Source organism: Cydia pomonella, chromosome 16 (assembly GCF_033807575.1).
Source record: "Cydia pomonella isolate Wapato2018A chromosome 16, ilCydPomo1, whole genome shotgun sequence".
Classification (NCBI taxonomy): domain Eukaryota; kingdom Metazoa; phylum Arthropoda; class Insecta; order Lepidoptera; family Tortricidae; genus Cydia; species Cydia pomonella.
This window is the reverse complement of record NC_084718.1, coordinates 9,410,478-9,427,792: the sequence shown is the minus strand read 5'-3', so window position 1 is coordinate 9,427,792 and position 17,315 is coordinate 9,410,478. Positions and strand designations below refer to the sequence as shown.

At 36.9% G+C, this 17,315-nt stretch overlaps 2 protein-coding genes across 3 annotated transcripts in view; both read left to right on the top strand.

The window, feature by feature from the left end:
- The first annotated feature begins 690 nt into the window (after positions 1-690).
- On the top strand, positions 691-3,013 carry LOC133526124 (uncharacterized). The gene is made up of 3 exons (XM_061862604.1): positions 691-897; positions 1,134-1,238; positions 2,518-3,013. The coding sequence occupies exons 1-3, from the start codon at positions 745-747 to the stop codon at positions 2,614-2,616; spliced, it is 357 nt and encodes a 118-aa protein (XP_061718588.1). The 5' UTR covers positions 691-744; the 3' UTR covers positions 2,617-3,013.
- A 2,093-nt stretch (positions 3,014-5,106) lies between these two features.
- Positions 5,107-17,315, top strand: part of LOC133526120 (uncharacterized) — a 77,353-nt gene continuing 65,144 nt past the window's right edge. The window contains exon 1 of one of the 2 annotated variants that reach the window (XM_061862599.1): positions 5,107-6,632. The gene's annotated coding sequence lies outside the window, so the exon portion shown is untranslated. Of the gene's footprint in view, positions 6,633-14,457; positions 15,444-17,315 lie in introns of those variants that run through there. The other variant, XM_061862598.1, reaches the window with a different exon arrangement.

Below are 17,315 nucleotides of genomic sequence, written 5' to 3'. Positions count from 1 at the left end.
GTGCGATGTCTTGATTTTTGGTGAAACTGAAAAATACTCTTTCTCGGGCACGAATACGGGCCTAATATGAGGCCTGATAAAGTGTGGAATGTGGATATAATTGGCACTTAACGCCGCCTTTTCCGCACCGGAAATGACTTTCTTTTCTTTTTACTTTCAGCAAGTTCCGTCGTGGCATATTCATACTTAGCACCACTTTTATGGGAAACCATTCGCATTTCATCGCCGTATCAAGTCGGTACGACATTTTGCAGGCGGCTCTCTAACTCTTTATCTTCACGTCTAATGGTTTTATCTAAACAAATACATGTTATCGTTATCGCGTGTTCAATTAGGAACTTTTAATTTGATTACCATGAATCTAGTATAACTGGATCAAGCATGTACGGTGGGATGAAATGACCGAACGGGATAGTCTTATGTATCTTGCAGTAGGAGTAGCAGAGAAAGCGCTATTATTGGTTGTCCTTATCACAGTCATTTCTATTCCCCACCACAAATTTTAATATGGTTTATGGTGGGCAACAAATAACCCGACTAAATTACGTAGCTTGTTTTTGGTATGTTGTCAGGAATGTTAAACCGTGCTTTTAATTTTGTCGCATTACGTATGTTCTGTCTCTCACGGGCGCACGCGTATAGCACATCCATAGGATCCTACCATCTATGGTTTGGACAGTGACAGTGACACTAGTGGAGTGTGCAAAAATTGACACTTGACAGTTCAAAAACAGGTTTGATTTGATGGGAACTCAAGTTAGTAAAATTATCCGGCCCACCACCACGAAAATGGCGAACTCAGCGGAAATTCAACAATTCATCAAAGACACTATTTCTAAGGAAAAAGTTGTTGTGTTTTCAAAGTCATATTGCCCGTACTGCACTATGGCTAAAGAAGTAAGTGTCCTAAGTATTCGCTTTGGCATTACGAAATAAAAAAGTACTGTATATGAGTCATAGTGTGTATTTTACAATTTGTTAATAAAATTATTAGGTTTTCTACCGAAACTAACCTTATTTCCTTTGGTTACAAATCATTTCTCACTACTTTTTTAAACTATTCAGGTCACATTGGAGCTATATACAGAACAAAGATGTTGAAGTAATCTTAATATTCTTAATTACCATATCAGGTCTTCAATAAAGTAAAGCAGCCCTTCCAAGTGATAGAGCTAGACCAGCGAGATGACGGTGCTGACATTCAGGGCAACCTTGCTTCAATCACAGGAATTCGAACGGTAAGAAATCAGTGTTATTCAGGCTTACTGATGCTATATTTTGAGGGGTCACTTGTCTCTGCTGTACAGAGATAGGAATAGGTGCATTCATATGAATCATTCTCATCTGTCCCGGCCTCATGTGTGGTGGCAGTCACATGGGGCAAATGGGAAAAAGTTTGTAAACTAAGAAAGAGTTAACATACTAAAAAAAGACTTGAGAAAGAAATGCTTGATTACAGTATATTGTCCCTTTTTATATATATACTGACTGTCAAAGAATTGAGGATTAAGTATGTATATACAGTTATTTCTTTGTCCCCTACAGTGGTTTCAGTCCAAATAAATGACTAAACAGATTTGTTTAGGAGTGCAAGTTTTTAGAAATTAGGCTTAGGCAAGGTTGTTGCGCGAGGCAAAATCCTGCTTGCCATCCCCAGAGGCTGCCATTAGGCCCAAGCTTTAAAATTTTCTCTTGTCTTGTGTTAAATGTGAATACATTTTCTTGTACACAAGAAATTTGGTTTTTCCTTGTTATGACCTATGACATTATGTCTGACTGTTATGTTTGGCTTGTGCAAAGATGACTTGTAGTATCTGTTGCTTATCTACTTTTTACCTTCTAAGTCTGTTTTTTTTTTACACTACGCCGGTGGCAAACAAGCATACGGCCTGCCTGATGGTAAGCAGTCTCCGTAGCCTATGTACGCCTGCAACTCCAGAGGAGTTATATGCGCGTTGCCAACCCTAACCCCCCCCGCCCCTCATTGAGCTCTCTGGGAACCTTAGTCACCGGCTAGAACACAACACTATGAGTAGAGATAGACTTATTTTTTAAATATTTTAAGTTTAAATTGCATTTTTATAACCTTTGTGTTTATATTTTTTTTTACACTCTGCAGGAGCTAAATTTAGTATTATCGGGAAAAACGTTAGGCATTCTGAGATTCAGACAGTTTGAAACTATTCCATTTTAAAATCTAGGAATTTTGGTAAATGGATAAAATGAAATTAAGATTAAATGAAACCAAAGCCACTTTTTATTTCAACATTGACACAGAAGCTATAATATTAGGTTTTTTGGATAATTCTTTGCTCTATACTATTAACCAAAATATTTCATATATGTACTGTAAAAGTTAAATTACTACAAATCACTCAATACCTCAACATAAAGACATAAAATTTCGGTATATTTCTCAAGATTAAAAAAAAATGTTTTAGGATAATTGACACCTCACTCAGTTTCGTGCTCATAGAGGTTTCCTAGTAGCATTTATTTGCAATTATTACGTTCTAGGTTCCGCAGGTGTTCATCAATGGCAACTGTGTCGGCGGTGGTTCTGATGTCAAGGCTCTGCATGAGTCCGGGAAGCTAGAATCCATTCTTATTGGTTAATTTACCATTACAAACAGAAGCAATTGTTACCTCAACATCATTTAACCACAGAGTTCAAAAAAATACCATAGGTATATTTAAAAAAATATTGACTAAAAACACTTTACATAGTCTACTTTAACGTTAGTATTACATTTTCTTTTGAATAAATCTTAAGCTCATTTGTTTTTAGATAGAACCAATTTATACAGTCACTATTATCGAGTAATGTGAGTTATAATCTATTAAATTATTTGTATAATCTGCATTAGCTTCTAAGTACAAGACTACTGTTGTGAAACAAGTTTTTAGTTACCAACTTAAATATTGTACTTATGCAATTGTTTTAGTTGCCTTTACATTTTAGTTGTTTTGTATATTTTTATATGCATAATTTAAATAAACAAGCTACAAGTTATTTAGAGTATTATTGAAAAATGATTTCGGAGGCGAAGTTTATCTAAACCTCAAGAATTTGTTTCAATTTCTTACCATTTTTGACTGTGCTAATGCCAGTGACTATAATTTTATTGTGTCGCTTAACTTGGATAAATCCAAATGTCCAATTTTGCGATTTTGGTATTAAGCAAAGGTAATAGGGTAGATATTTCTTAAAAGGGTCGAATGGATTTATCAGAGTTTGAAGTTAAGCGACATACTTAATTATCAGCGTGACCTGCAGGACACTCTGAAAAATTTATGTTTGCACTTTGGTTACTACCAATTAGTAAGTACCGATATATAGCTATAGTAAAAATAAACATGTTAGAGATATTTGTGCGGTTATAGGTTCTGATAAAAATAACCGCTACCGTATCGATTGCATCCGTTGATTAGATAGGACGTTAAAACATTTAAAATGAATTAATTAGTAATTAGTAGGCGGGTCAACACAGAGCGAGCATACGCGCGAGGCAATTTTCTCACGCACAAACCGGCCAGTGTAGACGTACCTCGGCTGAGGCGGCGCGCGCGTTTTCCTCGCCTGAGCGCACCGCCTCGGCCGAGGCATATCTACACTGGCCGGTTTGTGCGTGAGGAAATTGCCTCGCGCGTATAACTATCTAGTGACTAATCTAGGTGTCTGAAACCTATTAAATGGTCTATTCATACCACGCCAGTGGCAAACAAGCATACGGTATCATCATGGCGTCACATGTGCATTGCCAATCCTTTATAACATGTAGATACGTTTATTTTTCTAAGAACCCCAAGTTTTGGTTCCTATAAACCAAAATAACGTCCGTAAAATGGAAAGAATGCACGTATGTTGGGGTCCTGCCGGGTATTCTACGGCAGCGGCGAGCCATCCAATCAATCAATCAATCATAACGTACGGTAGGTACATCGGATGGATCCAGTGTTAATCACGACACATAGTCGTCGTTACGCCCATACCAAATGTTTTTAATACCTGCCTCTGGATACCGGGACTTAGACTACGACTTAGCACTACAAGCATAGCTTAATAGTGTACGATCCAGTTTGCCACTACAGTATACAAGATTTAAGTAGAGTCAGAACTAGCTAAGTTGGCAGCGATTTTGATATCCCAGACGGTGCAAGTGTTAAGTAAACGTCATAATGAGGATTACCGTTTTTGTGCTCACAGTTGGCGACACTGTAGATGAAAGTCCAGAACAAACAGATCTCAAAATTCTTCTATGCTTATTTTTGTAAAAAAAATACGTTCTAATATACCTACACAATAGAAGATTGTAGTGAAAATTCGCGATAAAAAAGCTTGAAAACCCCAAAAATTCTATGCATTTGACATTCCGAAAGACCTCCGTCTCCACTACCGCCCCTAGCGGCGAAATTAAACGCTCATTTCATAGAAGTTTCACAGTTATTGAGCATCTAACGATACAAATGACCAAAAATATTTTAAACTCGATGGGAAGTACGGGACCCCTTTTATATCTATATTTCACAAGCAAATATTGCCGAATGTTAGTTGTAATTATGTAAATAATCTTTCAAATCTGCTGGCGTCACCCCTTGACGAGCACGGGGGCCACAATCGGGCCGAATTAATTCTGGAGATTCCTCCATAAATCCTTCAGCGAAAGTCACTTGTCCCCTCTCTAAACGGTTTATTACGCTCCCGGGATGAAAACATCAGGCGCTCAAGGCCACTACAGACTGAGATATGACTGGAAATTTCTGCAATCATTTGTTATTTAAATTATGCACATGTATGTCATCAGACAGAATCCTATCTAAAGGATGGCAAAAATAAAAGTTATCTTTTGCAAAGTTGCAAGCCCGCGCTGCTTATTAGGGGGGTCAGCGCTCCATTATATATATTATGCGCACAACAGCATGAATACTAATACACTAGACGGACACTAGACTAAACTAATTAACATAACATTGTAAACCCTAAAAGAAATTAATTACTTAACGATTTGTTGTTGTTTAAGGATCTCAATAGATAGGTACTTTTCATTTGACCTACACATTTGACTACTACTGTTTACATGCAACTTTTTGAAGGGCGGATTCAGCTTTATAGTCAGGGGGGTCATCTGATAATAAAGTCAGGGGGGTGGGGCATCGTCAGTTTACAAAAATATCTACTGTTGTCCTAGACCTAGCCCATGAGCCCCCAGGATCCGCCCTTCAACTTATTACCAGCTTTCTTTTAACTTGTACTGTTAATATTTTAGTTTGTTAGTTAGTGTGGGTCAAATTTTGGAACCTAAATTTGACCCACTTCCCGAATTCCGATTGAGCTGAAAATTTGTATGGTAGTTTGCTAGTAATTTGTAAGTTGGGCGACAATGCAATATTATACAATATATGCCTGGAGACAGGCGGTGACCATAGGAACTCTTGTGATGAAACAACGTAACCTAAGAGCGTTTTCACATTGCCCGACATCCGATATCAGAATGGCGCTTTCGATAATTTTAGCCATGCCGGCGGCCTCCGTCAGCTGTCGGACCGATAACATTTGTTTGTGTGCATATGTGTAGGCATAATGTTTGTTGTAGTGTGCGTGACTCCTAAAGACGGCGCCTGGGCGCGCCCGCGCGGCCTGACTACACGGATGTGGGATCCTACATCCGATATCGGATCGGACAATGTGGAAACGCTCTTATTGTGTTTGGGGTTTTTAGAATTGTCTCCATAACTATTAATTGCCTATGGTAAAAAAGTACAGTCAGCGATAAAAGCTTGTACCAAAAATGATATTTTTGGCAAAAACTTTGCAATATTAATACTTAGAGTAGGTATCTACTCGTATATACAGTCAGCATCAAATACTTAGTGATGGCTAAATGACGGCCTAAGTACCTAAGCATATACACCTGGAAAATGGCACATGCTTAATTATTTCTATGTAACAAAGGTATGTTACCTACGATATATTTGGCCACTTTAGCCGTATTTTAAGCCGAGTGTAACGTTAAAAAACAACCAGAATCTTCTAAGAAACTAACGTAATTTTGATGATATAATTAAACTGTAGTAGAATTCTTCATTCAGTACTAACAGCTCGATTTTGTTTCGAAAATCACATACTTACAAAGGTGTTGGTAGAACTGTACTGTGCTAAGTATAACAATAAGACCTCTGGAAACGTACATAAACTAGGTAGTTTTCTTATACAGCTTTTTGTATCGTAGGTACTGTAGCAAAAGAACCGATAGGTAAAGATATTCGCAGTCAAATCCTACCCTACTACAAGCACGAGCCTCGTCGCCCCGGCGACGGCGCGCCTACTATTAATATTATATCTCCTATGTCATTGATAAAAGCACCGTTTTTGCGTAACGCTACCGAGTGTTGTGTCAATCGGGTAGTGCGTGCGAGGGAGACGGAGCACCCCCGCCCCGCCCTGGAGGTTCCGCGCGCCCTCCGCTAGTCGGCGCTACGAGCCCGCCCTAGCACAACATGCTGTTATTATATCTTATTCAGTACAAATTCATGTAGGTAAACAAACAAAACTGTGATTTAAAATTCTGACTGATTGTGTTGACACGGGCCGGTTGGCGTGTGAGTGACGTGAGATAGAGTGAGGACTGAAGGTAAGTTACACTTGCAATGACTAGTTAGTATTACTCTTATTTTGTTTGTACTTTGACATCGTTGAATGCAGGTGCTCCACATTGTTGATGTCAGGTCAGGTGTGGATTAACTTTATCAGAATAACATTAAATCGGTATCTTCGGTTCTATTTGTATTGAGTCAAACCATACCAACACTGATGTTTTTTGTTAACTTTTATTTACATTTTATCAATTAGTAGTTACCTATTGCTAGTTCTAAAAATGTCAGCAGTAAATATTTAAAGTACAAACAATATTGTTACTTCACAAATATAATACCTAGGTACCTATAGATATGTATATAATATTATGATTAGGAAAAAAGCGTTTAATATCATTCTTACTATTTACTTATTTTATCTACCATTTAGAGTTCACTTTCCTTAAATTTATCTTGCTAGCTAATAAAAAACCTAATAAAATGTTTTAATATGGTATCACAATATTAGTGATGTACCGGCAACCGATTTTGCAGACAAGCCGACTAATCGGCGCTCGGATGGCCGATTAGTCGGCTAATAGACCAAACCTTTAATCTATAAAGCCTTACGGGATTCTACTCATATTTGGCCTTCGCTATTGTTGAGGATTATCAGGGGTACTCATTGATTTGACTGTCAAGGAGTACTCTTTGAAAATAGATGTTGAAAGTCATCAAATGTGAGCAATATTTCGGATAAGTACAATGAAATATTTAAAAGAGGACGAAGGATTGTGTAGCATTCCAAGCCTTTTTTTAAATTGATATTATAGATAATGTAACCACTGAATGACCGGTACTGACATATTATTTGACTTACGTACGGACGAACATTATTGCCATATTATGTAAGCTATTTCAGGGCCAAAAATAATCTTACTGTCAGACTTTACATCACTATAAATGTTACATTCGGATGGCGACTGCAGCTGCTTTGTCGAAGCTTGGATGCATTTGAAAATGAATCAATATGCTTCTACATAGATACCCGCTATTTATCATATTAACTGAAAGATGTTCCCTCTTGGCTCAAACGGGAGTCCCCATCCAACTATTTTCTGTCATTTTTTTTGTATTTTCTAGTGAGCGCAATTACAACCCCTCTGGTTTTGCAGGTTTCTATGGGCGACGGTAATCGCTTACCAACAGGCGCTTCGTCTGCTCGTTTGCCTCCTATATCATACAAAAAACAGCAGTAGCCAGGGGCTATCCCAGGTCTCTATTTCCCGTACGTACTGATTGTGACTAGTCAAGACCCCATCCCCAGAATACAAATTTTACATTAGCATTTCCGTTGCGGATTATCTCTTTATATATTATTCGAAGTAAGCAATATAGACTTTTCTTAACAGACCCGCGATTTATGAGATTGCCATCTTAGTAGCATCCTAGCGGTTTAATTAAAGATGCCTTAAATAAGTTAATCACCTGCTCTAATATTACGATTGTAATTGTAACCAAATACAAAATATTATACACACACACACACATACACATGAATTTCATATGATAATATGAATGAAAGTTTTCTTATGCACCCTTTATAGATAATTTAGTAAAGTATGATAAATATTGGCTATTTATTTCGTTTGTATCCTGTTTTTCTATAATTTATAAAATGCCAATAAATCGCCCTTTTTTGTCGACTAATCGCCGACTATAAATAAGGCCGGATATTCGGCTTTTACGACTAGTCGGTGCATCCCTACCCAAAATGTTGTTGAAACATGTATTTAATAGGTACCTAGTTATGTATCCCATTGGAGACCCATATGGCCCGATTAGAAGAATGATTAAGACACGTTTAAGATCTTGGAAAGATCATTAAAAGATCGATAGTTAAGACATGTCAAAATTGACGTTTATTTCTATTCCGCTGTGATCCTAATAAGATCTATCTACGATATTTCTAACGTCAAAGTGACATTGGTTGCTCGAATCGAGCTGCTTCTGTCAATTATATGACATACAAACGATATATAAATGAGAACTTATCTAAACCGGAACTTATCGTTATCGTATTTCATTCTTCGAATCGGGCCGATAAACGCTGTGCGTGCGCGAGTGCTACGGCGTAGCACGTAGCAATTAACATTTTCCATGTTGTAGCGAAAATATTCGAACTAAACTATTCGAACTTTAAAAATCTTGTTTTAATTTGTTATTGTTATTGATATCGTACATATATACCTGTACTGATACATGTATATATACACGTAAAATGCACGAATATCAATAACATCCAGTAACAGATGAAGATATATATATATATATATGTAATATAATTTTTCTGTATTTGATTTTATTTTTATTTTCTTAATAAATCCACCAAAACACCATCCAAGCAAAGAGAATGTAAGTAGAAAGTAAGTGTCGGACCACATGCACAATGAAGGTTTCCATATCTTTAGAAGTAAGAAGTCTTTAAGTTTGTAAAATATTGCGATTCAGGCATATTTTAATAAAAATATGGGAAGGTATAGAACCACCAAAATAAAAGTCGATAAAACCAAGAACAAAAATCATAAAAGGTAATATAGGTAGTAGCTGCCTACTTAGTAACGACTAATGACATTCCTAGGTAGAACAGGTGTGATATTTATACAATGTTTTTATTTTATTTATTCGGATTTTTCAAAAAGTTTGGTTATATTTTACAATAGAAAGACCTCACCTCGCAACACCGATGATGAAATACAGACAGACATGTATTCGCATTAAAACCAGCGCAGCTCAGTACTATGCACGGCTAAGCTACGCACACGCTTTTAAATTAATTCAAGTTCTATCAAAATCGCAGTTTCGGATTAAATAAAAATACCCGCTAATATATTCAGCATCGTATTCAAATTAACAAAAAGTAGAATAATATTTTTTTACGCAAATTTTTGGCTACGCCAAGAGTTGGCCGTCTTGAGACGACCTGCCCCATAGAAAAAAAAAACATTATTATTCTACTTTTTTCTAATCAAACATGATACCGAATAAGTATGCCGTTAAGAGGATCCCCACTATTTTGTTACTGTCTGTATTATTTGCACGCCCACTCAGGCAAATAATAAATATTATAGGACATTATTACACAAATTGACTAAGTCCCACAGTAAGCTCAATAAGGCTTGTGTTGAGGGTACTTAGACAACGATATATATAATATATAAATATTTATAAATACTTAAATACATAGAAAACACCCATGACTCAGGAACAAATATCCATGCTCATCACACGAATAAATGCCCTTACCAGGATTTGAACCCGGGACCATCAGCTTCGTAGGCAGGGTCACTACCCACTAGGCCAACCGGTCGTCAAAAATAAATAATAAATAAATATTATAGGACATTATTACACAAATTGACTAAGTCCCACAGTAAGCTCAATAAGGCTTGTGTTGAGGGTACTTAGACAACGATATATATAATATATAAATATTTATAAATACTTAAATACATAGAAAACACCCATGACTCAGGAACAAATATCCATGCTCATCACACGAACAAATGCCCTTACCAGGATTTGAACCCGGGACCATCAGCTTCGTAGGCAGGGTCACTACCCACTAGGCTAAACCGGTCGTCAAAAATGGTAGATTATTTAATAACTTTCTGTACTTTTTGGAAAAAATATAGGTTTTTTATGTTATGTATTACAATAAAATACAATGCTCTTTATTGCACGATTTACAATACACGCACAGAAACAAAACAAAGACAATACATTTATGCTATTTTGCTAAATTGATTTAAATAAGTACCTAACGCTTATTCCGAAAAGATACTGTCATCTATCGGTCATATAGTCTCCGGGTGATTGCCGATAATCCTGAAGGAAAAATCGTGCGGCTCCTTAGATCGATTTAGTATGGAGGTATGGTCCCATCCGGCAGAAAGCACGAAACTTGGCATACATATAACTTTTATGTTTCTAAAAATAAATAGAAGTAGATACACCGAGAAGTTACCTTTCCCCCCTATCCCCATTTTTAGTTTTTATAAATTTGTATGAAAACTGTGAAAGCTTCAATAAAAATGTCAAGGAGAAGTATATTCTCGATAAAATCCTTTTATTGAGTGTGGCTTTGTTTACGGTTACAGCTGCAATTTTTAGGGTTTCGTAATCACCAAGAGACCCTTATAGTTTCATCATATCCGTCAGTCCGTCCGCGGCTTTGCTCCGTGAATCCGCGATCGTTAGTGCTAGAAAACTACAATTTGACATGAATAATTAATCATGCATGGCAACAGAATGGTAAAATAAAAACTAAAACAAAAAATATTACTTTGCTTCTCCGCGAAAAAATAACGTTACCCGGCCCGCACATCGAGTCGAAAGCAAAGTTAGCAGCAAAAAAGCTGGGTATCCTCAACAAGGTGAGGCAGTATTTTACACCTAGGCAGCTGCTCGACCTTTACCAAGCACAAGTCCGGTCGTGTGTGGAATACTGTTCGCATCTGTGGGATGGTTCAGCCAAATACCAGCTTGAGGCGCTCGAGTCAGTCGAGAGGAGGGCCAATCTGACGAATGCTCGACTTCAAAGTCTGGAGCATCGTCGCAAGGTTGCCAGCCTAACGATCTTTTATAGGATACATTTCGGAGAGTGTGCTGAGGAATTGCACAACCTTATTCCTCCGTCCCCATTTCACCATCGGACTACCAGACAATCGGCACTTCGGCATCGCTTCATGGTAGGTATTCCACAAATACGCACGAAGCGTTTCGCTTCAACATTCCTTATGCGAACTGCCAAGGAGTGGAATGCCCTGCCCGAGTCTGTGTTTCCGTATGAGTACAATCTGAATCTCTTCAAGGCTAGAGTAAATAGGTATCTCATAGGTAAGCGTGCTCCACTGTAGACCGCATCATCACTTACCATCAGGTGTGATCGTGGTCGAACGCCTGCCTATCCTCCATAAAAAAAAAAACTAAAATAAAAACTACAAATTTTTTTTTAGGGTACCTATACCTCTTCCCATTAGTACACAAAGTTTTTTTTGTTTCGATCCAATAGTGGGTTATCGTTGGATAGGTCTTTCAAAACGAATACGGGCCTCCAAGAACCATTTTTTGATAAAGTAAATATTTTCGGAAATAATCGCTCCAGTAGAAAAAAAATGTGTCCGGTAACTTCTGAACCATGGGTCAAAAAAAAAAAACAAACTATAACAAACATGATCGGTGCAGCCGCATTGCAATAATTTTTAAGAAAAAGAAAATGACTTCAATGATAGACCGGTGAAAGAAAGATTATTGTTGATTTTGGACTTCATACAATGAAATTAAAAAGACAGCGTCCTACGCCTAATTATGTAGAAAAGGAGATAAAAGGAGGTTTATCACTGCTACACCTTGTCACATTTCAGATTTGCTGGTTGACTGGTAAAATACTCGCAATAGGGTATTCGACTGTATTTAAAATAAATAATTTCACACCATATATGAAATAATAATAAAAATGGCTATAAGTTTGCTTAAAAGAGTTGAGAAGTAGGTACCCTCAATTCCTCATGGAATCCATCATCAGAACTCAAGCTTGACAAAAATGTGCCTTGAAAACCTAACTGCAATATGCGAACAAATTGCCAAACGTGAACTATGCGGCGTTGATGAGTTCCATTCTGTTCATATATCAACAGTTCCGCTTCATCAAATGTCACTTCTATAAATGTAAATGCTTGATTTGATGGTGAAAATACAAAAAACACTATATTACTATAGTATTATATCTGTTTAAAAATAAACTTTAATAGCTATCAATAGAATTGAAAATTATAACTGCCATATAGGGCTGCGCATGCGGTAAGGGGTTAAATAGATAATAATATAAGTAACATATAGACTACCTAGCTTACATTTTATAGGAGCTTCGTCTGCCAACAAACCACTCTGTGGTTTGGCAGAAGTATATTGTAAATATTTATAAGGCATGAAACGTGAATAAACGTTTATTTTATTTTTTATTTTTATATTATGTATGCTCTTCGGGTTATTCCCACTAGTTACCACCAAGTTGCTACCAGTGGTAACTACTGGGAATTTTCTTCCCACCTTTTACCACTGGTAACTACTGGGAAAAAGAATCCCACTAGTTACCACTGGTAAAAGGTGGGAATTTTTTTTCCCAGTATTTACCACCAAAATGTGAGTCATTACTAATAAAACAATAAAAGTAGTAAATTATATATATATAGAGTGCTTTAATAAATAATTATAAGTCGATTAGTGTTTCAGTAAACTGCCTTAAAACTGATCAAAAATATTAAAACCGGTACAAGTGAAAAAAAAAAATAGAGCATATAGCATAAAATATATTCTAAAACAAAACAACTTATTTATTTCTGTAAGAAAAAACGAATTGCCAATTGACACAGTACGTATACGTACGCATACGTACTGTGTGAATTGGCTACTCGTAAGCCAGCGCGGGCGGACCGGGCAACCGCACGGACCAGCGTAACGTGACCGCTATATTAATAAAGAGAGCGCGCTAGAGATACGCGTTTATACTGGTTGATCTGAGCGGTCAACACGGCCACCGAGCTCGCCCAGCAGTTGGCGATAACAGTCCTACAAAATACATGGGGTTATGTTACGTGTTAATTTTTGATCACTACGGCGTCCTATCCTACGCACCGATAGCAATACAACCAATGTAGTTCGTTATTTTTTTATTTATACGTAAATATTTTACTTTGTTTTATTCCGAATTGTTACATTATTACATTATATTAATTATTATATTATGTTTTTTTCCTTTTTGCCATAAACCTGAATGCTCTCGGCATTCATCTTATTCATTGAATTAATTGTGACGTTATCTATGAAAACTGGATCTTTTGTCAAGGGCGCTTACGCCACACTGCGTAGCGCAGCGATGTATATAAATAGTGGCATCGTTGATAATGGCGTAAGCGCCATCGACAAAAAAGTGCCTTTCAATAAATAACGTCACAATTTTAGGAACGAACAAACGAATCAGTCAAAAACCGATTTTTTTATCACTTTTAAGGCAGTTTACTGAAACAGTAATCGACTTATAATCAAGCGAATAACGAATTGACTTATAAATAATTCGACTTTTAATTAATTATTGATTAAGCATATTTATACTATTTTTATTAGTATTGAACGCGAAACCAAATTTTGGTGGTAACTACTGGTAAAAAAAAATACTAATCCCAGTATTTTTTTATTTTAGGGTTTTTTTCCTAGTAGTTACCAGTGGTAAAAGGTGGGAAGAAATTCCCAGTAGTTACCACTGGTAAGAACTTGGTGGTAACTAGCGGGAATAACCCTGCTCTTCACATTTGAAGAGTTCCCTCGATTCCTCATGGATCCCATCATCAGAACTGAGTTTGACAAAAACGGGACCAATCTGTATATATATAGATCCAATCAAAAAATTATTTTCAAAATCGGTTTAGAACTGACTGAGTTATGAAATAACAAACATAAACAAAAAACTAAAAAAAAACATACCAACCGAATTGATAGGTAACCTCCTCTTTTGAAATCTTGAAGTCGGTTAAAAAATCTTCTCTTCTTAGTAGAAAGATGTACAAAGCGCTACGAAGGTACTCCCTTATGCTTGTAATGTACGTGATACTTAATACCCCGCTTGGCATGTTTTGACAGAATGCTAACTACGCAACCCTACATTAAGCATGGCGCGATATACTCTTGGGCGATGTTAGTTCATTTGTAGTGTTTGAATTGAAGAACTCTTTAAAATAGTTTTTTTTTTAATTAAATCAGCTATAGATAGATAGATAGAATACTCTTTATTGGCACACCTCAGTAAAAATAAACCATTGATTAGAGGCAGACAACAGGCGGTCTTATCGCTAAAAAGCGATCTCTTCCAGACAACCTTTGGGTAGCTATTTTTAATTATACGAATAAACTCTCTTAGGTAGGCCTTACTAGCTCAGGTAGGTACCTAAATTAATAATGGACCAAAATCAAAGAACACAGGAAAACGAGACTTCAAAGAAAATACAGAATAACAGATTTTCGACTCTTATCCGTATTGACACGTGAAATATCGGTGCCTGATGTTTTATACACGACAAAATTTAATTAACGTCTAACATTTTGGTTTTGCCAGGCGCCGCTAGAGAGGACTAATTAGTCAGGTGTCAACCTGGTTACCCGGAGATGCTCTACAAACCGCGAACACGAGCGTTACCGCGAAAAATATACGTATTTTCCTTTTATCTTTATCCTTATTCAAGATAATAAGTTTTCCGTTCGTACTAAATAACTCACAGTCACTGCAATATTTCCTTGCTTATTAGGTTAGGACAATTTTGATGTCAAAACGAGAATACGCGTGAGTACACAAATATAAAGAGATATATTTTCGTAATCTCCGTCTTGCTATATCAAGGTCTTCTTAAAACGATATGTTAACTCGTAAAGTGCAACGCTAAGCGGGGAGGAGATTAGCGAAACCATTAATTTCACCAGGATTTAAAATGCATTTCCACGGATGTTTGCAGTAATCTTGCATAAGATCTTTATAGCCGATCCGTCGATAGCTTTACGGTGCGGCGTGGTGCTTTGTAGGGGTCCTTGACGGAAGGGTGAGCTTAGGAGGTTGCGTGGCTTGGAGCTTGGTTATAAGGCCGCGCCGGGCGGCCGGAGCGCCAGAGCGTTCGCGGCGCTCCTACCGGTGGCTCCTCTGTCGGACTATAATCGCATCCGTGGAGTTTCGGAACTTTGTAAACTTTTCCCGGGCTTTGCCGTTCATTTCCGCGCGTGGATTACAGTTAAGAAGAGTTACTCGTATCGGCTTGCCTGTTTTGGTAAGATATCGATGTAGAAAAAGCATGTGTTTCTGTCTAATTAAAAGCAATATTACTTTTTTGTATTTGTTATTTTTATTTCCTACCTTTTTAATACCAATCTAAATTTAAGGCATTTGTAGCGTGACTTTTTGCCCCCACTGTGTACATATTCATGCATATGAACTTGTTGACTTGGCGTAAGGAAATGTTGATACATCCTACCGGGTTCCAAGTAGGTACCTATAACTACAAATAATGGACTAGCATGTAAATAATGAATGATATACTGCTATCGATATGTAGTGTTGCAGCTAAAAGATTAGCACTTTGGTGACATGCCGTACATGTATCTACATACCCTCTTGTGCAATGAAAGGCTTAAAAATCCAGCAGTGAGAAGAGATATGCTTGAACTCTAAAGTTATCTTATATATCTTAGGAAAGTATGTATTTTAGCAATGTGTTTGAGCGCTGAAAATTAAATTACTCATTTATCGCTAAGCTATGTCCGTAACGCCACGTCGTAGCAGATAATAATGAAAAGGCTTCATAGCGAAAATGACAGCATGTCAATGTCATGATTAGCGCCGAATGGGTTAAGTAAGAGCGCACCTTATCATAGGATACTTTAGTTAGGCTTTAGGATTATGTACCTATAATTTTGTAGTTGTAAATTTACGAATGACGTAATTAACAGAGTTCTGCTGTTATCGATAGTGTTTATAAAGTGAGAGGCAAATTAAAACGTAATCCTGTTTTTACTAAGTACCCACTCAGACAGTTGTACTGTAAACAAAACCTATCGCACGAAAAAGAATAAATGTTGAATTGAATAGAGTCTGGTTTTCCAAAACAAAACCCGCTTAATTTCCTCCGCTTTTCCTCACGACACGCCAGACGAGAGTACTTCATCGCTTAGCTTGAAACGCACTTGATTTTATAATAAAAGCCTGTTTATTCCCTGTTTGTATCGCGACGCTCAGGAAAAAAGAAACACTACCGCGTTCGCCTTTCATGTCAATGTCATGTAGGTATTTAGATTTTAGAAATACGAACACCAATATCCAATCTTTATGCAGCAATAGAATAAATGAGCGTATTAAGCACGAAGCGCTGAGAGTTTTATGATATCGGTATCTTATTTTTAAAAACTGAATATGTATCCCACGTCCTTTAGTCTATTTATTCTATTTATGAACACGGAAAATAAAATTGTTGCTTTACATTCCCCTCTTGGGCACTCAGATGGCAAAGCCTCTTATAAATACTCTGTTTTATACATCAATCGATTTTTTTAAACAACATTCCTAGTGACCTTTGATCTGTGTGATGCCAAATATTACTTCAGTGACCTTATTTTTAAATGAACAGGCTTTATTATGTTTATTAAGGGATCTTTCAATTAATTGGGAAAGCTTCTTATTTACGCTTGGCTGACTTAATCTCGCGAAATTATTTGATAGGATATCTTTGTAGGCCTGCGAGGCGGGAAAGTATTAGGTAGTGTGTTTGTAAATTCCCTTCGTATTTTAATTACACCTTCATTTATCTAACGCCATCAAAAATTTTCGTTTAACTGTTATTCCCGTGACCAGGACTCGTCTCAGATGAATCAGATGATCCAGTAAGGGTTATCCACCTCGAAACCTGTAATAATTTAGCATATTTATAGATCACACTTATTATGGTCTACTTGAAATTGGTGTTCGGTAAATAATGGGAATAAACCACTGGAAACAAACGGTGAATGAAAATCTGAAAGTTTTGATGGAAATTATAATAATTAAACGCTGCAAATGCGTCGGGGCTGTCTCATCAAAAATGTATAGAATTCGTATGATTAGCATAAAAGTCATTTTATTGCCTCGGAAGACAAACAGAATGAGATAT